Source organism: Zalophus californianus, chromosome 1 (genome assembly GCF_009762305.2).
Source record: "Zalophus californianus isolate mZalCal1 chromosome 1, mZalCal1.pri.v2, whole genome shotgun sequence".
Classification (NCBI taxonomy): Eukaryota; Metazoa; Chordata; class Mammalia; order Carnivora; family Otariidae; genus Zalophus; species Zalophus californianus.
In genome coordinates this window covers 187,234,972-187,257,375 of record NC_045595.1, presented here as the reverse complement: position 1 = coordinate 187,257,375, position 22,404 = coordinate 187,234,972, and the positions used below count along the sequence as shown (strand labels likewise).

The window sequence follows — 22,404 nt, the reverse complement described above, 5'->3', positions numbered from 1 at the left end:
ACTCTGAAAAACAGTATGGAGGTTCCTCAAAAAGTTGAAAACAGAACTACCCTAGGACCCAGCAATTGCATTACTAGGTATTTACCCAAAGGATCTGAAAGCCAGCCAAGTTCCTAAGTGATGTAGTTCAGACATGCTCAGTTTATGAGCTTGGTGACACGACTTGTTCAGGAAGAAATTAAACCCACGTTTAAACCCAGGCCTTCTGACTTAATAGTTTCTGTTCTTTCCATTATAAAATACATTATTAGTCCAAGAGACCATAACAAAGTATTACACTACTCCACAACGGGACTGGTTTCATTGTCATTATTACTGAACAATCTCTATTGATTGACCCTGAGATGGATTTAAACCCTATGGTAACCAGAGTCTGCACTGGATTCAATTTCACTTTTATTATACTACATAATATCATATTACAATTCACATTTAACAAAAAGGTTTAAATGTAGTAAGAAAGGATCTTCAGTAATCATGTTTCTGTTGGCTCAAATACCCTGGACATTTTCCTGCAGTGCACTTTCAAAAACATATTAAGCAATAAACTACTTTTATGTCATATTAAGTCTTTCTATTCCATTCCACAAAATAAATATTCATTTTCAAAATAAGATTGCATTGGTTTTCACAAAAGCATTTTTAATAACATTTACTGCCTCAGCATTTTGAGTTAGAACTGTGCAAAACTCAGCGGTTTTGGTTCACGGGGATAAGTGACCCCTGGCTTTCATGCTGAGTCTCCAAATAATGCAGCATCTAAAAGTGACACTTCAGATGAATTGATTGTGATGCCCGTGGTTCAGCTGTTTAACTAATGTGACTTCCCTTTTCCCAGGTGTGTGCTCCCTCCTCCTCTTTTTGCTCTCTTTTGGTTAATTTAAATACTCTCATCACCCTGGCTGGTCTTTCTATCACACATCAGCATCCAGGAAAAGAGGAAGGAGTGCTTCTCTCTCTTTTTTTTTAAATTTTTTGTTATGTTTGGGAAGAACTGAGACCAAGAAGTGACTGTCCCAGTAAGGGGAATGTAGCATGCACCAGATCCCATAAACCTGTGCACTTGATTCCTAAGCATGCATCTTGTATGCTTTAGACTGATATTTCTTTTCAAAGGTCATTCAGTTAAATTAAATTCAGCTTTCTAAAGCAGATAGAGCAGTATTAATTTTCCATTATTATAGGTGGTTAAACACCAAGAACTCCAGAGACTGGTCAGTTCTTTAAATGTGACATAAACCAAGGCTAACTTAACCAAAGGCAGACAATGCCGTTCAGTGTCATGTTCCACTCTGCTTTCAATTTTGTGATCTTAGAGAGAATTTTTGAGTATATTTGATATTGACATTAACGAGTATGAGTAAACATCTCATCCAACTGATCTTAAGAGCAGCAAACCAGTAGCAGTTCGCTAGGAAGATGAGATGAAATATAAATTTTGTAGATGAGTAATACTGGAAAACTTGGAAAATATAGATATATAGTTGCATCATCAATTTCATTACTGTTAATCACTTTTTAAAACATTTCTGGAAAGGGGTGACTGTGTTATGGGAAAAGGCAAAAGGTCAGTCTATCCAAAACTTACAAAATATGACATAGGTAATATATAAGTTTTATTAATATGTAAGGAAAGGGAGGACAGACTGAATAGTGTATCCCTGGTTAAAATAGTGATTCAACTGTGACCTATAAAAACCTTAACTAGGGGCGCCTGGGTGGCTCAGTCATTAAGCATCTGCCTTCAGCTCAGTCATTAAGCATCTGCCTTCGGCTCAGGTCATGATCCCAGGGTCCTGGGATTGAGCCCCGCGTTGGCGGGGAGCCTGCTTCTCCCTCTCCCACTCCCCCTGCTTCTGTTCCCTCTCTCACTGTGTCTCTCTCTGTCAAAGAAATAAATAAAATCTTAAAAAAAAAAGTTTAACTAGATTTCTCCATGTATGTCAAGGGGATTATTCTATGACAATGATTAATATACACTGATGACAGATTATATTTGCTAATAAAGGATTCATTATTATTTGATCATCAAAACTATCTAGACATTTCCTGCCTTAGGAATTAAGGCTCCTAAGCATATAATTCCCTAATTATTTATATCATCTGAGCACATTTTAATTGAATTATTCATATAATTATGGGAGCTTGAATTTGGCCTACGAAATAATTTGACTTTATTCTGTAACTCAAAGAAAAGATCTGAGAACACAATTAACCACTGTCTTCAAAGAGACATTCTCTTAAACAATAGCTATATTTTAGCTGCAATTGTTTAATTACCAGATAAGAAATCAAATTAGATTCATGCCAATGACAGTTCCAGATAGCAGCATGCTATACAAATATTTCCTATCTAGTTCTGGGATGTTAAATCCAAACAGGAAATAAATGTGATGTTCAACAGTTACAGCTTATTGCTTCGTTCAAGACACTGAGTAGTTGTATTTTAAAATTTGCTAAGCCTTATCTTGCTTATAAAATTTAATTTCAGCTCATATTTTAGGCCTTCTAAAATGGTGTTTGTAATATTTAAAATAAATGCATATAGTCGTTATAGTTTGATAAAGTTTCAAAAGTACATTTCCTTAAAATTAATTTTATTTGCATTATTTAAATTCTATGATATCCCGTGACTTTAGTCTGAAATTTTTAAAGCCAGAATAGACATCACTCTTCCTCTCAACACATGAATGAACTATAACTCAGGTTTGGAAAATATATTTATACATATACAAATTTGAAATATCAAAATCATTAAATGTAAATAGCCCACATTTACATAATTCCTATTTAACCACTCTTTTTTCTAGTGTGTAACTTAATGTAGCATATTGATGTAAAATTTTTGCCATCCTCTTTAAGTGATTCCTAGATTTGTGTTAACTTGGAATTCTTATAATTTAATGCAATTTATTTGCTTCTGCCCAATTATTTGCTCACCAAGTATATCAGTTTTCTACTTAAACTGCTTTCATAAAAATCACCAATCACCTTTACATTGCCAAATTCAATGAAGAACACTCAGTTCATTTTTTAATCTACCCCTTTTCAGTATTTGGCACTTATTGATCACCTTATTTCATCACCTTATTTTCCTCCTTTTTTGACAGTTTCCTTAGCTTTCAAACACACTCTTTCCTTGGTTTGTCTCTTACATTCGGAATGCCTTTCCTTAGCTTCCTCGGTAGATTACGCCTCGTTTCACCATTTAATACTGAGGATTCTCAACGTTCTGTTTGCTCATCCTGTTCAATAGCCTCTCCCCTCTGGATGACCTCATTCATACTCATGGCTTCAACGACTGACATGCAGTCAATGACTCCCAAATCCATATCCATAGATCAAAAGCCTATATATCCAAACACCTATTAGATATTTTTTATGGGGATGAGTCAGACATCTCAAATTGAAGCTTCTCCAAACTGAACATACAGTTTTTCCACCACACCTGAATTGGCGGTTATCTGAGCCAGAAACTGATTAAAATTTTTCCCAGTTCTTCAATTTCCTTATCTAGTGGTTCATTAGCTTTTGAATCTGTTCCTTCCTCTTCATCCTCTTTACCATAGTTCAGACCATGAGCATAAATTTACAGCATAATTGAAGAACCTCCTAACCACTCCCTTTGTCTCCATTCTCACCTGGTACATACCATATCCACACATCTGCAAAGGGGATTTTCTGAAGTTCAAACAAGAATTACATGACACTCTGCTCGATCTCTTGCCACATCAACAGGCTGCAGTGTGGGAGGTGTCAGTCCACGCTTGCCTCTCTGGTTTGCATACAGTATTTGCTCAACTTGGAATGACACTTGGTTCACTCTTACGTTGTTACATGTTGGGTTCAAGCATTAATTACTTGTAAACATTCCCTAACTGTGCAAATGTGGTTAGATGGCATTCCTGAAAACTGTGTTTCTCTATCATGCTTATATTGCCTTTTGCCTTTTTTGGGTAATTGACAGCATACTTTTGAATCTTTCTAAATCTATGAATTCCTAGAAGATAGGAACTAGGGCATTTATCTCTACATTCTTTTTTTTTTTTTTTTTTAGGATTTTATTTATTTCTTTGACAGAGAGAGACACAGCAAGAGAGGGAACACAAGCAGGGGGAGTGGGAGAGGGAGAAGCAGGCTTCCCACCAAGCAGGAAGCCTGATGCATGGCTCAATCCCAGGACCCTGGGATCATGACCTGAGCCGAAGGCAGATGCTTAATGACTGAGCCACCCAGGCACCCCTATCTCTGCATTCTTAAAGGTTAACATAATGCAGGGCATCCAGCATACAATCAACCTTTCTTTTTTTTTTAAGCATTCATCTACTCTTGAGAGCATATTTGTAGATCATATTGGGCAATTTTTTTTCTACTAACTATAAAACAAGGGGCATAAAGATAATAGTTTTAAGTATCATAATCTTTCTGTTATGGGGGAAAGAAATACATTTCTAAAGAAAGCTTCTGAATTTATAAAATTGGAAAAATCAATTCTTCTCTTTTAATATGATTTAATTCTGAGTTAAAGCCCTCATCACACATTATAGATGAATTATTCTGTGAGATAAACCACATTATATGTCTTATAAAAATGACTATGTGTTTTAATAGTAGTATACACACACACAGACACACACACACACATATTTGTGGGAGCATTCCTAGTAAAGAGTAGACTAATCAAAGTGAAAAGAAAAGCATGAAACAGGGACTCAAGGAAACTGACTTCCAACACCAACTTGGTGTGCTCCTTCCTGGGTATCAATGGACAAGTTAATTCCTTTCCCTAAGCTTCAATTTTCAATTTTCTTATATGTAAATCCTATCTCATAAGACTTGGGGGAGAATTAAGTGAAATTATATGCACATATATACTGGATGTTAAAAACAATTCAAATTTCTGGGGCTCCTGGGTGGCTCAGTCGGTTAAGCGTCTGCGTTCAGCTCAGGTCAATCCCAGGGTCGTGGGATTGAGTCCCATGTCGGGCTCCTTGCTCAGCGGGGAGCCTGCTTCTCCCTCTGCTTCGGTCTGCTACTCCACCTGCTTGTGCTTTCTCTCTCTCTGTCAAATGAATAAATAAAATCTTTAAAAAAAAATTCAAATTTCTGGGGTGCCTGGATGGCTCAGTCAGTTAAGCACCTGACTCTTGGTTTCAGCTCAGGTCATGATCTCAGGGTCGTGGGACAGAGCCTCCCCACGAGCTCCCCACTCAGCACGGAGTATGCTTGAGATTCTCCACTTATCCCTCTTCCTCTGCCCCCCACCCCTCCCAATTGCTCGTGTGTGCTCTCTCTCTCTCTCTTCCTCTGTCTCTCTCAAATAAATACATAGAATCTTAAAAAAAAAAAAAATTCAAATTTCTCTCCTTGCATAGTCCTAACAGGGTTACGAATCTTATGAAGGGACAGACATATCGTAGGAATATTAGCAACCTTATCTGTGGAACTACTTAGTATGTTACTATCTTGTGATTTCTCTGTAATAAATAATATAAGAAAAAAGTCTTAACAAAGTCAATTTATAAAAATATCCATGCTTTAGACTGGAGGAATAACATTTAGATGTCATTTTCCTTGGAATCTTCCTCAGGATGGTATGCTACAAACAAATTAGTACAATTCCTACCTGCTAAACCAGGAATATGTCATCCTACTGAAGAATGAAGCATTTTTCTCTGGACTGCATTTCTAAAAAGAAAAATATAACAAGCAGTCTATGAAGAAAATGCCTTTATTTCAAATTTGAAATATCTTTGTCAACAGGTGGAAAAGTAAACATGAAATAATTTCATCTACCAATAGTTGCAGCTATGTTGCTATCATAATCCCTAAGGAATAAAATTAAGATATGAGAATGGTGGTTGGACTAGAGGCATTTTAAGATTTCTCCCAACATTATCATTATGACTCTGTTTACATAGCAAGAAATCATGTAGGAAAGGGAAATCATTTCTGAAATTTCTACTTCTCATTCTCTCTCTCTCTGTATATATATATATCTCCTTGAATTCCTATGACTGTGTATATATGTATGTATTTGCTTATGTATACATACATAATTTAGCTCTCTATACAAGCTAAACTTAAAACATTTTAATCACTAAAGATAGTTTTGTTTTTTTCTAAAAATATAAAAATAAGAGAATATAATAGGCACTTGGTTTACATCTGTGTGCTTAATTACATATTTTAGTATAAAGGTATAAAGATATAAACATTTATTTATCACAATTACATATTATTTTGGGAGTTTACAACATTACCATAAAATTCTTCCTGTTGACCTGGTGAGTTCAACCAAAAGAAGGGCTTAAAAAGGCCTCAAAACTAACCATTTTATATTTTTAGAGTCAGCACCAATGTCTGTATTTTAAAAAAGTAAAACTGATCACCATAGTAAAGTTCATTATGAGAAATTGTCCATATTTAACAATTTTAGCACTGACCCTCTCTAATCCAGTTCTGATCTCAGACATAAAGTGTTCACTATGTTTAAAAAAATTCTTATCCTAGAAGGAATTTGTGCAACAAAATTCCAACCTATACAGCAAAATGTCCTGAGAAAACACTGTTCACTCCAAATCTGTTCTCCGAGTTATAGCAAATGATCTACTATAAATCATTTACTCAATTGCTATCTATCCTTATATTATTGTTGCAAAAAGTAAATGCAATGACAGATGTAAAACCATCATCATACTTGGCACATGTGAACTGTATCATCATCACTACTATTACCAAACATATTATTTGGAAAATAAGTGCACATATTGTGGAGAATGTTCTGAAAATTCTTGAATTAACCTGCAAGTCACATTTTACTTCACAGGGAGTTGCCAACTTGATAATTTAGCACCAAGCAAAGATCGTATTCACCTCCAAAACACACGCATTTCTGTGGCAGACTGCAAATGGCTACAGATCTTTAGCAGCTTTTCCCATCAAGAGGTAAACGCTAGTCTCCACCCCTTGAAAATTTTGATCATGAAAATGCCACAAGAGTGACACCAAGAGAGCTCCAATTCTAAGTGTCGAGAGGCTTGCTGTGCTCAGAACCCTGAGTGCACCATGTGTCTGATCCTGAGCTGGTCTGCTAGAGGATGAGAGACCTCATAGGAGAGAAATGAGGTGCTCATCTGACAGGTCCTGGCTTGGAACAAGTGCTAGACATAGGAGTAAATTAGTCCTAGACGATCCTGTCACCAGCCAACTTTCCAGTTGGCTTTAGTGCCTGAAAGAGATCAGCAGAGATCAGCCAAGCTGACCCAAACCAGGTCATGACCCAATTGATCCAGAGAATCATGAGCTAAGTAAAAAAGGTGGTTGTTTTCAGCACCCATATCCAGCAAAGCTACTAGAGAGGGTTATTTTAGCAGACCGAAACCTCGGTATTTGATTTAACATTCCCTGTAGGCCCATTTTCCAAGTGAAAGCATCTCATATGAAGCCCTTTGAGTCCTTTAGTAAGTAGCCTCCTTAGATGTGGGCCAGGCTTCTTACACTGAATTTATCACGTAAATTCCAAATTTACCTCCCAGAAAAAAATTATAGTAGACAGATAAAATATCTGGTGAAGGTAATAAGCCTTATCAAGCACCAAGAATATACAAATGACTTTTCAATAAATACTGAATGCATAGCATGGGTCTCACTGAGTTCATTATTGATATATTGCTACAAAGTAACTTCTTTGTAGAAAACCAAGACAGGACAATTCTAAGAGTGATAAGGAAAATCTGCATCCTCAGAGGGCCCACCGAGCCAGCGAGAGACTCCCAGTCCTTGCCCCGAGGCTCTTCCGGTTCTTCTCCCTGCTCTGCTTCCCGCGCGGGGTCTTCTCCCTGCCCGGATTCACAAAGGCGCCAAATGTGCCAAGTATGCGGAAGTGTATAAATTACCCCCTTTGTTTGAGCTCGGGGCTCAGACCTTTGGAGATCACTCTTCTCTGAGCCCGCTGGTGTTAATTAAACCTCCTATCCTCCAAGATCTCCGAGTGCCGCTTGGTTCTTCCATCAGGCGATCCAGTCCAGGTTCCGTAACAAGAGTATCTTCCAGTGTCTTAATTTACTCCCATCTTGTCCATTAAACATTTCTCAATCCTTCTAACTCACTTATCTCACTCTGACAACACTTCTGGTCTGCAGACCTAACTGACCCCAGTGTTTCCCATTTCCCTTGTTGCCCCAAGCCCACTACAGGCCTTTGTTTTCTAATCCATTTTCTTATCTATTATACTTATCTACCATTGCAGGTATAGCAGGTATCCTATCAACATACCTTAACATTGCTGACTTAAGGGCAATTTTCATTTGAACGGAGGTCCTGTTATTTTTGGATTATGATGGAGGAGCAGGAAATTTTTAGACCGTGAGACCACACCATAGCCAGGCTCCAGGATTAGTGAAGTGTTTTGCTTTCAATCTTCCTTGGGTTCAACCTTGAGATGTGGTCCCACAAGGATATGGTTTGTGCGACTGCTACATTTAACAGTATCTCGTAAAGCCTAACTTCAGGAACTTCCTTTGTGCATACTGGAGCAAGGTTCTGGGATTGGTGGAGGAAGTTAGGGGAAGTGGAAGGACAGCCTCATGGAGAAGGGAAAACACCCAGAAATCAAAAATAATTTATGTTTCTTAATCACTTATTATGTGCCAGATTCTGTATGAAGTATATTATCTCATTAAATACAACATGTCTGTGGGGCTCCGACTACTCAGCCGGTTAAGTGGCGGCCTTTGGTTCAAGTTCTGGGATCAAGCCCCGGCAGGCTCCCTGCTCAGTGGGGAATCTGCTTCTCCCTCTGCCTCTCCCCCCTGCTCATGTTTCCTCTCTCTTTCTCAAATAAATAAAATCTTATATATATATATATATATATATATATATATATATATATATATATCTGTCATGTCTTTGTGGTGAAACCATTTTTGTCAACTCCATTTTACAGCGGAGGAAACTAAGGCCTAGAGTTTAAGAAACTTAAAGAAGTTTAAGAGATTGGATCTAATCCAGTTAGTCCATTCTATCTTCCAGTCGTAATTCCACACTCTTCAACTCTGTTACAAGCTGCTGCTACTGAGATATCTTTCCTCCTGCCCACATCCTTCTACTTCACTTCTGGCTAATTCTCACTTGTACTTCAATCCTATTTAAGATTTATTGCCTTTGGGAAAGAAAAAAAATTTATGGCCTTTGATAATTCCTTTCCTCCCATCCCAGCCTTCAAGGCTTATATATGTGTGTGTGTGTGTGTATGTGTGTGTGTATGTGTGTGTATATATATATATATATATATATATATATATATATATATATATTTTTTAGGGCTTATATTCTTGTTCTGGGTTACCATAGCAATCTCAACATATGCCTCAGGGAGGATTTAAGGAACTCTTCAGAACTGTCTTCACTGAATGTACCCTCACTCTTTCCTATCAAATCATTTGCTGACAGGTGCTTCTCTCTTGCTAGACTTAGTTCCTCTGGAAGACAGAAAACTGTATTCGATTTATCTTTATATTTTCAGTTTTAGCGCAGGGCCTAGCTCACAATAAACATGTTGCGGGGTGATGAATGAATGGCCCCCGCTAATCACAAGTATTTAGAAGTATTCTATTCATAGGTCACCATGCCAACCCTAGAAACTACCAGAAAGTCATGTTCTTAGCTTATAAGTAGGTGGGATTTTTCTCTGAGATCTATTATGTCAAAATATAGTCTCAGAATGAAATCATATAAGGTTTTCAATATGCTTTGAAGCCATCAACATTTTTTTTTTAAATTGGCATCATGAAGTAACAAAAAGAAAATGCGATTAAAACTAGTATTTTTAGTCCTGTCTAAATGGATTCCTGGTCCGTAAAGCTATCCAGGTTGAATAATAGTCAAGGATATAAACATTGTTGGAATCCTACAGGAAGAACTGACTACAATTTTGGGTGAGAGAATTGTTTGAGTTTTATAATTTCCCACTGTATTAAGTTTGTGATTCACTGCCTTTGGCCACTTCTGTAGTTGCACCAATGATGTTAAACTCATTTCCCTGCTTAAGCCTGCCATCTCTCCTGTAAAGTTAAAAAAAAAAAAAAAAAGTGTATTGTCCTGGTGGAGCTCTTTCACATTTTCAAGGGATTTATTCAACATCTATATTTTATAGACTTTTAAAAAGAATACTTTACATATAATTTGCTTTACTTTTAAAGACATTTATAATTTCATTTTATATGTAATTAGAAGAATGCTGTCATATTTATTTGACACTTGGAGCCACTAACAAGAACCAGGATTAAAACAAGATCCCCTGAACCTGAATTTTTCTTTCTCCTTTTTAGAATTACAGAACTACTTATGTGAGGGGCTATTTCTAAGACTTTGTCTTGTACAGTAGTGAAAAACAAAACAAGTGGAATTTTTGTTAGGGAAATTGCTCCTAACACACCGCTGCAGCGTTGGTCGCCCTGTACTATGGTCCTAGCACATGACTTCTATTGTGGAAGAAGCACGTGTTAATCATGGGGGCAGAGCAAGGCACAGTTAAGTGTCTGCAGTTTCTGGATTGCCCCAACCGCAGTTTCCCAATACCCGGTCAGTTAACACCTGTCAGTTAACCCCGTGGTATTTATGCCGAATCTCCCCCTGCAGTTTCGGTGGGTTCTGCCACTGCTTGTGGAAGTCCATCCCAACCTCTCCTCCTCCGCTGATGCCAGGTCCATTCATTCTTTTCTCAAATGCTTGTTTCTGTTGATGGGGGAGTGTTTCACCCCTTCAAAGAAGCCTCTTTCTCTCCTCCAGCAGCCACCTTGACTGAGATCTTGATGGTTCAGATTTCACATCATCCTGAGGACTGGTGTCAGCTCTCACGACTGCGCGCGCGCGTGTGTGTCCGTCCGTCTGTGTGTGATTACTACTAAAACGGGGGCTCTAAAACATCAGTTCACAGGCCAGCGTCCGAACCGGCGCTCTCCCCCACCTCCCTCTCCCCACCCAGAGTGGCGAAGACCGCCCGCCTCCCCCCAGAGTCCCCCAGGACCAATGAGCATTACCTGCGCCTCAGGCCCCTCGGGGACCCGCCCGTAGTCGCTGCCGTCGCCCCACCTCCGCGGGCTGGAAAACATGGTCCGCGGGCGCCTGGCGAGGGGAGGCGGGGGCAGGTACCGAGGCTGTTACCTCTCTCTCGGCTGGGGTCCGCCGGTCCGGCGCCCAGAAGTTGGGAGGACGCGAGCACTCAGCCAGACGTAGTTGGCTGTCGCCCTGCCCTGAGCCGGCCCTTCCCGGGAGCGCGTCCGGGGCGAGGCAGGGGGCGGGAGCGAGGCGGGCGGACCCTTGCGGGCCCGGGGCGGGCGGGGAAGGGGCGGAATGAGCAGAGGCGGGACCTTCTGTAGAGGGCGATGATCTCTGCCTCCGGGGCAGTTTGCACTTGACTCAGTAAGTTCTCCACTCTTCACTTGGCAGGACTGCTTTGTTAGAAAATGTTTCTTTTCTTTCTTTCTTTCTCTCTCTTTCTTTCCTTCTTTCTTTCTTTCTGTAGATTTTATTTATTTGTTTGACAGAAAGAGCACAGGCGAGGGGGAGGGGCAGAGGGAGAGGGAGAAGCAGGCTCCCCACTGAGCAAGGAGCCCAACGCGGGGTTCCATCCCAGGTCCCTGGGATCATGACCTGAGCCGAAGGCAGAGGCTCAACCGACTGAGCCACCCAGGCGCCCCTTCTTTATGATAGAAGCACAAAGCTCATTTCTCCCTGGGATGACATGTTTATAAACAGAACATTACAGCGGTCCGGAACAGAAAACTGTTGAGGACAACAGGAGTCAGTAGAACTTTATGGAGCGAATTTTATTGCAATGACTTTAAAATTAGAAACAAATGAAATACTTCCCTTAATACTTCCTAATATTAGGAAACCATAACAGTATATGAAATCTAAATTTTACTCTTCATATTAGTTATAAAGCAACATAATAAATGAAAAACTTCGTAGTAACTAGAATCAGCAAAGGGCTAAATGAGAAACATGACATATAAAAGGGAATATGAATATTAAGGATGGCATTTGAGTTTTAATAACTTGACAAACCATGAGCCTTGTATAAAGTACTGATGTATGCAGTACTTTGAGAAAGATCTGCTGACCCCTGCGATGTGTCATTGGTCTGAGAAAATATTTTGTTTCAATTTACTTAGGACCTGAAGCAACAGGAGTAATTTTATTTTATTTTTGCTTGAACTCCTGACCCTGAGGTGAAGAGTGGCATGCTCCAAGACTGAGCCAGCCAGGCATCCTAAGAGGGAGTAATTTTAGAAATTCTGAATAATGGGATAAAGATAAAGCAATGTGATAATATCACAAGGATGGGTAATTACGTTTTGGGACTAAGGAAGATTCTGTCTGCATCTTGAAATTAATGTTAGAGGTACATGGAAAGAATTGAGATTTAGGGGCGCCTGGGTGGCTCAGTCATTAAGTGTCTGCCTTCGGCTCAGGTCATAGTCCCCGGATCCTGAGATCAAACCCCGCATGGGCTCCCTGCTCAGTGGGAAGCCTGCTTCTCCCTCTCCCACTCCCCCTGTTTGTGTTCCCTCTCTCACTGTCTCTCTTTGTCAAATAAATAAATAAAATCTTTAAAAAAAAAAAAAGAATTGAGATTTAGGATTGAAGAAAGCCTGTTTCCTGGAGAAAAAAGGCCCATAGATGATACCCAGAGGAAATTTTGGCTTGCCCATAGAATGGGCCAAGCTGTGAGAAACCAGACAATTTCTATCTAAGGATTAGACTAAATGATTCATCCGAGAATTAAAGTTCTGGGGGATGTTTAGAATACAGTTTATTTGGCTTTCTTCCTCTCTTTAGACCATATTTGTCTGGCCCTTTGCAAAGAGGAAGTTGTAGATTTTAGTTTGAAACAAATGTGTTTGTGAAGAATTGAGGTTGCAGCTTGGGATTTAGAAACTTTGTCTCACTTCTTCCAGAACTTTATACAAACTCAAGTGCAATCTGGGGACATTTCATATTCAACAGCCCGGCCTGAGGGGCCCCTGCTCCATCTGTACTTATAAAATGCTCACTGTGTGGATTCCATGTGGAAAATACGAGATCTTTGTAGAGTTAGTCCTTGCTTTTCAGATACAAGGAAAGAAGGAACTTGGAACCTGTGCCTTGGAGGAGGAAGCCAGGAAGAAGAAGCCTAAAAATAGCTCAGGCTTTAAATTCAACATGTGTTTTCCTCCCTCTTCTTGGAATCAGTCCCCTCAGAAAAGGCTGGTGTTCTGGCAGCTGAAAGCAGACAGATTTCTATACACACTCTAATATAGACACACAATCCACTGATTGGTGGGAGGAGGCAGAGATCCCCAAGGTAATTAATTATTAGTAAGTTATGAATAAAGGTGAGAGAGGGCTATCAGTGCGTTGGGGAACTGGAATGATGAAGTCTCCACTCAAAGGAATTGGGGGAAAAATCTCTGGGAGCGCCACAGGATTCCATTTTAAGTTTCTCCATTTTGAAGGAGGCTCAAGGTAAGACTGTGCTAATAAGAAGGAAGGCATGAGAATTTTCAAGAAAGGAATGACCATTTTCATTGCTTCAATGAAAGAAACAGTAAAATATTCAGATTTGCCTAGGCAACGGAAAGTATAAAATAAAATGACCTTGACATAAGCAAAGCATTGCTGCCAAGTTAGCATTCTATCACTGAATTCTCACACCAGCTGAATTGTGAAATAAATATTTCCTCCTCAGGAAAAATAAAATCATGGAAAGATGGAATAAAAGGGTATGTGGGTTTAGTAATGGGTGGAGCATGTTTTATGTCACAGTATTCCATTTTTTTTTTTAAGCTCATTTTGAGGATTCTTTTTTGAAGATTTTATTTATTTATTTGAGAGAGACAGAGAGCACACAAGCAGAGGGGGCGGCAGAGGGAGAGAGAGAGAAGCAGAGGAGCCCGATGCGGGGATCGATCCCAGGACCCTGGGATCACGACCTGAGTCAAAGGCAGACGCTTAACCGACTGAGCCACCCAGGCGCCCCAATTTTGAGGACTCTTGTCCTCCCAGGGATTCTGTTCTTACTTTACAAGTTCTGCAGGCACTCAGCTCATCCTTTCTTGTTGAGAGCTTCACAGATCAGGGTCAGAATCCCTGAGCCTGATTAGAATAAGTCTGGAAAGAAAGAGCTGCGTGTTTCCCATAGTTAGCTGAGCAAATGGTTGTCACCATGGCAGAGAGGGGAGAATTCTTTTCCTCAAGGCAACTGTAGGTTGTGTTTGTATACGGGGTGGAGTCTGGAGTAGACATTATTTTCACTGTCCTTGTTAACCTTGGTATTAAAAATTGAATTAATAGTACTCTTCAGTTCCTGGCATACTACCATCATTTTGTGAAGTACCATTTTTATTTTGTTTTGTTTTCTTTTTATTTCCCCACTGACTGAATTTCCAACCATTTATTACCCACCATAAGTCATTTAACTGGAGTGACACAAAAGTATACAAATGGCATTTTCTTATGCAGTCATTACAATACAATTCCTTCCCTCCCCCCCTTATTTTTCAACTTATTGTGAGGCCATGCAGTACTCACCTATTGTTCCTGACTTCTCCATGGTGCTTTGTTCTATGCAAATACCACAACTTAGAAGAACTTTCAAGTGATTAAGCACATAGACTCTGAAGTTAAGACTTCAGGTTAAAGTTCAGCTCCACCATTTAAGAAGTGGAAGATGAAAGCAAGTCATTTAACTTCTCAGGGCTCACTTTCCCATCTATAAAATGGAAGTGATAGAGATGCCTTCTTCATAGATTTGTTGTAAGGATGACATAATTCAATCATATAATAAGTAAAACACCTAGGACAGCAAGAGCACATGGTGTATATTGAATGAATTATTATGATGATTATGACTTACCTAGTCACCTACTGAGCAAGATGTAGGCTAAGTCCAACTCCTTATTCCCCTGGTCAGTGCTGTGAGGAATATCTCTCTGAGGACTGGTGTGTAACTTTCTCTTAGACCAAGAGATCTAACTCAAACTTTTTGGATTCAGGAACTCTTTACATTCTTCAAAATTATTGAGTACTTAACTAACTTCTGTGTATATGGAGTATCTCTGGATATTCACTATGTTAGAAATTGTAATTTCTTTAAATTTAAAAAATTTTAAAGTTTAAAATTTTTTACTTATTTTATTTAAAGATAATAATAAACCCATTACATGTTTTCATTAATGATAGGTTATTTATGAAAAGTAGCTATATTTAAAGAATGAAAATTTTTTCTGAGAATACTGACATTGTTTTACATGTTCTTTTCCTTTTTTAAGAAAAAGATGTGAGAGTGAGGGGGTGGGGAGCAGGGAGAGAGAGAGAGAGAATCTTTTGTTGTTGTTAAAGGTTTTGTTTAGTTTTTTGTCAGAGAGAGAGAGCATAAGCGGCGGGGAGCGGCAGGCAGAGGGAGAAGCAGGCTCCCTGCTGAGCAAGGAGGCCGATGCGGGACTCGATTCCAGGACCCTGGGATCATGACCTGAGCCGAAGGCAGCTGCTTAACCCACTGAGCCACCCAGGCATCCCGTTATTTTACATTTTAATGTCTGGTTTGGTAAAAGATGGTGGGACTCTCATATCTGCGTCTGCATTCAACCTATTATAATATATGCTTTTGATTGAAGTAGATGAAGAAAATCTGGCTTCCTACACATATGTAGTTGGAAGAGGTAGATTAATTTGTTGCTTTTCGGGTAGTTCTGGGTATTTTTCTTTGATAGAACAGCAAAACTCTGTAAGTTTCTTAAAACTTAGTTGCAATGTAGAAGCTGAAGCCCTATCAGTAAACTTTTTGTGCTACATTAAAATTCATTGGTCTCTCTTGCATTTTGAATGAGTCTTTTATAACTGTATGATTTTGTAACATGATGTCTTGGTTATTTGGAATGTATTAGTTCCCTGAGTAATGAATATCTTCCAAATGTTGACACATATCATTATGTAATATCAAAAAAAGTTTATTGATATCACCACCAATGTCATCAAAAAACTCTTTAAATATAGGAAAGATGTCAAGCTCATAATGCTGGATACTGGTATTCTAAAAATATAACTTTCTCTAAAAACCTTGAATTTTTGGGCACCTGGGTGGCTCAGTTGGTTAAGCAACTGCCTTCAGCTCAGGTCATGATCCTGGAGTCCCGGGATCAAGTCCCGCATCGGGCTCCCTGCTCAGCAGGGAGTCTGCTTCTCCCTCTGACCCTCTTCCCTCTCGTGCTCTCTCTCATGCTCTCTCTCTCTCAAATAAATACATAAAATCTTTATAAAAAAATAAATAAAAAAATAAAAATCTTAAAAAAAAAAAAACTTGAAGTTTTCACTGGCAACAAGCACCATCAGTTGTATCCCTTGAAATGGCAGAATCACTTTATTTTCTCTTGAGCAAATTCTGCCAGATATCCAAATCTGAATAACCATAGTTTGTCTTCAGTCATTCTTTCGTGTAAAAATGGTGTTCCATGAAATAGTGGCCAATTCAGCTTCCATTCAAACTACTGTCTAAGTGTTTTTCCTCAAAGCTACCATTGTACTTTGTCATGCAGCAGGAGTGCTTTGTGGGTACTTTGAATTTCATCACACAAAATATTAGAAACACATACTCAAGGGTCAAAACTGAATAGCTGTACACACACACATTTTAACCTACTGTGAATGCACAGTGGTAAAGAATGCGATGACTACTTGTACTTGGCTTTGCTGCATTTATTTGTTCTAAAGAGCCAGCAGTTTTACCCATGATTACTTTTGCATCATGGGTCCAAATGTTAACAAAGTGAGAAGGACAGGTGAAAAAAAGACTAGGTGCTAAGACTAGTTATTTGTTTCTGGTGCATAACAAGACTACCATCCAAGAAAGTTCTGAAGAGGGTTTACATTAAATTTAGAAATGTAAATTTAAAATTTAATTTTAAATAACAGAATTCACCATTGATTCATATTCTCTCCCAAGAGAATAAACAGCAATGAAGTCAAATACTTTATTGCTAAATATTTTCACTGGGTCATTACATATATATTTGGAACAAAGAAAAAGTAAATTATAACAATAGGACAACTGTTGAGTTAATTATATATACATCCACATGATGCAATATTATGTCATGATAAAAAATGACATCTATGATAAAAGTATCTGAACATGACAATATAATTATATAATTTTAAAGGATATAGCCTTTATAGATGATATCAAGTATATGTAATTAATTAAATTACTATAGTATAAAAATGTTAAATTATTTAAAATATTAAATTATTTACTGTTCGCAAATAATCAGATGTTTATAGTGGTCCCCATTGGATAGTGAGATTATGAAAGATTTTTATTCTCTGTATTTATATATTTTCAAAATTCCCTATAGCAAGCATGCATTAGTTTTTATTTTTTTATTTTTATTTTTTAAAAGATTTTATTTATTTGACAGAGAGAGACACAGTGAGAGAGGGAACACAAGCAGGAGGAGTCGGGGAGGGAGAAGCAAGCCTCCCACGGAGCAGGGAGCCCAAGAGGGGGCTGTATTCCAGGACCCTGGATCATGACCTGAGCCAAAGGCAGACGCTTAATGACTGAGCGCCCCAGGCGCCCCTGCATTAGTTTTTAAAGTAGACAAAAATAAATGTTAAAAAAAGGGCGGTTTCGCCAATAGGCCCATGTGTTTATAAACAGGCACATAATTCTTCAACACAAACTTTGCACCTCCATGGCTCACGTTTCCCCAAATGATTTATCAGCGTAGGAAAGGAGATGATTGAGGGCGTGGCTGAAAGCAGGGCTTGAATGTGAGACCAGAGGTAGAATCTCAGTTTTCATTCGCTAGCTGTGTGAAACTACGCAAATCACCTAGCTTCTTGTTTCTTAGCCTCAGTTTTTCAGCCTAACTTTTACCTCACAGGGCACCAAAAGTACTATATTAGAAACTGAATTAGAAACCAGTTTAAAATGTTAGGCACAGAACCTGGCATGCGGTTACGTACTCAGTACATACTGCAATCATATTACATTTAGAGTCATATCTCAAAAGTCTAAAGGCTTTTGAGCTCAGCTCGGATTGGAAACCAGAAATGTAAAGCACGGCCAGTGTGCAAAATTATGAGGCTGTCTTTCCAGATCTGCTTCTCAAAAGGAGAACAAGAGTATTTAAAGGAATGATTGAGAGCTTGACGAAGAGAACCGGTAAAATATTAAGACGCAAGAATTGAAGGGTGCCTGGGTGGCTCAGATGGTTAAGCATCTGCCTTCGGCTCAGGTCATGATCCCAGGGTCCTGGGATCCAGTCCCACGTCGGGCTCCCTGCTCCTTGGGAGCCTGCTTCTCCCTCTGCTTCTCTGTCTCTCTCTCCCTCTCTCTCTCCGTCTCTCATGAATAAATAAATAAAATCTTAAAAAAAAAAAAGACGCAAGAATTGAAAATGCTTGCAAGTGTCACTGTGCCTGTCCAGATTGGATAGAAAAGTGATAGGCAACTGGAGATGGAAACATCTCAGATACAAACCTTTATGAGTTATATTTAACCAGTCACCGGATCGCAATTCCAAATATGCCCTTGGAGGGATAAATGGAACAACTTTCCACCTGAGTCAGCCAACAGATTGCTGCCTGTTAAAGGTGAACTTGGCTTTCTTTTACATACATGGAAAGGCATGTGCAGGTACCTCGTTGATAGCTTTATTCTTGATTGAACATGGCTACTGTTTTTTTCCCAGTAGTAAGCATAACCAAATCTCCTCAGAATTTCCATACCGATCACAATAGCATTTAGTAGCAAAAGGGCAGGTAGTGATTTTGACAGGGAGAATCAAACATTTTTAAAGTTAGAATGCCTTGGTTTATTTCTATTGACTATGCACAGGTTTTTCTCTATGAAGCTCAGACCTCAGAATCTGACACCATTGAGAAAATGGCCAACTTTTTAATCCCCGCATTCTTCCTAAAATGACAGCCAATAGCAAAATGAAGTGAGCAGAACATCTTGGCCTTAAAAAACAAAAGAGCCAGTCATTTTACCAGCAAAATGAGTTAATTCAAGAACAGCAGAGGAATTGCAACTTGGGACTAGCAAACTTTGGCAAAGCAGAGCCGCGGCAGGAGAACACAGGAGAGGGGCTTGCTTTCATAGGAGGAAGGAAGAAGCTGGGCGGGGCTGTTTTCTTGCGTGCAGGTGGTGATGGCTTCTCATTGGCTCAGTGTGGCAGTTTCTCATTGGCTGAGCTATTGATGGGCATAGAGAAAGCCTTCTTCTTGCTGGGTTATGTAAAGCGAGTTTCTTTCAGTTGCGGAATGTGAAATATGCTTCTTTAATTGAGTTGTAGTGCACGAGAGCGCCCCCGTCAGGGATTCTTGACTCTATTTTAAATGTGGCTTCTTTTACATATTTTTCCCAAAAATAGTCGAAATAGTCAAATCACTTATTAATTCCATGTATTAAAAGCAAGTGCAAGTTGCTCTGCTTTCGACTGCATTACAAAAGCTAAAAATCAACACCAGAGAAGTTAAAAACTAAGCAATAGTAGAAAAGGTCTCAAGTTTCAAAGGATTTATTCTAAATCCACCATGTCACAGAGGTAGAGTTCAATGACTTTCCCACCATTACAGTTAGAAAGAAAACCAGGGAAAAGTATTAGATTTCCTTGAATCCAGGATTCTTTGTGCCGCTATACCAATATGCTACACTTTCATTTTTCTTCAAAAAACTAATGATTTGCAAACATGTAAGAGAAGCTACTAAGTCTGCTCATCTTCTGGTACAATTTAATTGTGATCATATTTGTTTGACCCCCCCAAAGTTGTATGCACATCATTTAGCTAAAAGAAATTTCCAAATATTTTCCAGAGAATTTCTTCAAATATGCACTGCTTTATTTAATTAATGTATTTAACAAGCATTAAATGACTACTTCTATGTGCCAGGCATTCTGGTAGGTGCTGGAAATGTAGTGAATTGTACTTATCCTCACTGGATTATACACTAGTGGGAGAGACCAAGAAGAAACAAGTACACCAAGTAAATAAATAACTACAAAATGTATGGTGCTATGAAGACAATGAACAAGATGCAGTATTAGAGAACAATGAATCAAGATATGGATCACCTTCCAAATTAGTTGGGGAAGACTCACAGGTTAGAACATAATGATAAACTATAGCCAGCCACAGGAATAGCAGGAGGCAATCAATTTCAGGTAAGGAAATACTGTAGGCAGAAACCTAAACACTTTTTCTTTGTGTTTTTTTTCATGCTTTTTATGATGCAAATTACTTGAAAACATATAAAACATATAATCTGCCCATGACTAGGTATTGCTAAACCCGCAGCGGAACTGTATACTTTTTTTTTTTTTTGAGATTTTATTTATTTGAGATAGAGCATGAGTGGGGCAGGGAGGGGCAGAGGAAGAGGGAGGAACAGACACCCCACCAAGCAGGGGCTTAATCCTAGCACCCAGGGATCATGACCCCAGCAGAAGGCAGACACTTAAGCAACTGAGCCACTCAGGCACCCCCAGGACTGTATTCTTTATTTCTCTATCTTTCCCCACCGTTTCCTGAATCATTATCTGGTTTCCAAAGAGACGTATGTGGGGCAAAGTCCACATTTATCTTTTTTAAATGAACATTTATTGAGCCACATTACACATGTCTGCACATGTTTATTTCTGTACATTCTGTGCATCATGCATAATGCACATCTATTACAATAGATTTGAATAGTTTGATCAAACTCATGTAAGATGCTAGGACAGAACCCTGAAGACTTTAAGCTCCAAACTTAATAATAGCTAATATTCATAGTGCAATTATTATGCCAGTTGGCATACTATTTACACTTATAATCTAAGTCCACACAACCAAACCCATGAATTTTTGAGAAACTAAGTAACTTGAAAAGAGTCACCTGGCTGATAAACTTAAGAATTGCCCAGAAGCAGTTTTACCATCAAGCTCTTTAGAATAGAGGGTAATAACCATGCAAGCAAAGCCCAAAGGCTGGAGCAGCTTGCGTGCACAGTGATATTAACACAGCTGGGGGAAGATGGTGTCAACACAAAGGGGTGGGGTTCTTATCATAGAATAGGTTTCAGAGAGGAAGACACTTTCTCATTGTATAAACCCAGCATTTCAAAGGGAGGGCAATTCCTGCAAATTACCTTTTCTGAATTTTCCAGTGCAGGTGAATGGTCATTTAGTCATTCATCTGTTATTCATTAAATATCTGTTATGGAGTAGGCACTATGTTAGGTGTTGGATACAATTTTTTAAAAAAATTAGAAAAGGCAGTCAAGGGTGCCTGGGTGGCTCAGATGGTTAAGCGTCTGCCTTCGGCTCAGGTCATGATCCCAGGGTCCTGGAATCGAGTCCCGCGTCGGGCTCCCTGCTCCTTGGGAGCCTGCTTCTCCTCTGCCTCTCTCTCTCTGTCTTTCATGAATAAATAAATAAAATCTTTTAAAAAAAAAAAAAGAAAAGGCAGTCAAATCCCGCCCACATAAAACTTGCAAGTCTTATGTTTGGGGGGACAATGAACACACATATAAAGAAATGTTTTGATGTCAGATAGCATGCTATGGGGAGAGATGCTGAGGGGAAGAAGCAAAGGAAGATGAGTGATGTTGCTGCAATTTATATGTGGTGATCAGCAAAGGTCTCTCTGAAAAACAATTTTAAGCAAATACCTAAGGGAAAAGAGGAACAAGGAATGTGGTATCTGGCAAAATTCAAGGAAACTCTGCAATGAAAATTTGCAGAACGGGCGTCTGCGGTTTGGAAGAAACTGGGACAACAGTAGAACACTTTTCAGAACGTCCACCCACACCAGTTCTGGATGGCCCAGAGGCCGACAGGGTGCAGACAGAGGACCACAGCAGCTCTGACTGGAAGAGAGAGTCATAAAAGTTGGATCTGAGTACAAAGAAGTTTTAGAAATGTGTCAATTGATTTGGTTTACTTCTGTATATCATTTTCTTGTAGGCACAAGAGTGATAAATAAAACCTCGGTCTAAAGCCTAAAAATATTCTCCATGTACGTGTAAAAGAACACATCTGCTAGGTAAGAAAACATTGTTTCATAGTTTAGTTGGTAATATCGTTTTTCCTTAGTGGTCCGTGAAATAAAGGTAAATCCCTAATCATTGACATCTTAGATCCAATGAATTACAGTTTTGGGAACAGCAGATAGTGGAATTCTGTAAAGGATAGAGATTTGCAAATGAGGCTTCTTATTAAAAAGACATCTTTTCAAAATAAAGCTAATGTTTTTCAAGTACCTAGAAGTAGAAATGATAAAAACACATGTATTTAAAAGCGTGAAAAGGGGTCATGACAGGCTGTGCACAATTTCTGCCTCTTTCCCTGTCCCTTGCTTGGCCAACATTC

The 22,404-nt window shown here is 39.0% G+C and overlaps 1 protein-coding gene across 6 annotated transcripts in view; it reads right to left on the bottom strand.

The window, feature by feature from the left end:
* Positions 1–11,274, bottom strand: part of LOC113918261 (canalicular multispecific organic anion transporter 1-like) — an 88,831-nt gene extending 77,557 nt beyond the window's left edge. For 5 of the 6 annotated variants that reach the window (XM_027586564.2, XM_027586565.2, XM_027586566.2 and 2 more), the window contains exons 1-2: positions 11,043–11,274; positions 5,627–5,688 (exon numbers count right to left, since the gene is read on the bottom strand). In XM_027586564.2, the coding sequence (XP_027442365.2) occupies positions 5,627–5,688; positions 11,043–11,114 (134 nt within the window). In that variant the 5' untranslated portion in view covers positions 11,115–11,274. The remainder of the gene's footprint in view (positions 1–5,626; positions 5,689–11,042) is intronic. The other variant, XM_027586569.2, reaches the window with a different exon arrangement.
* Positions 11,275–22,404: the final 11,130 nt, after the last annotated feature.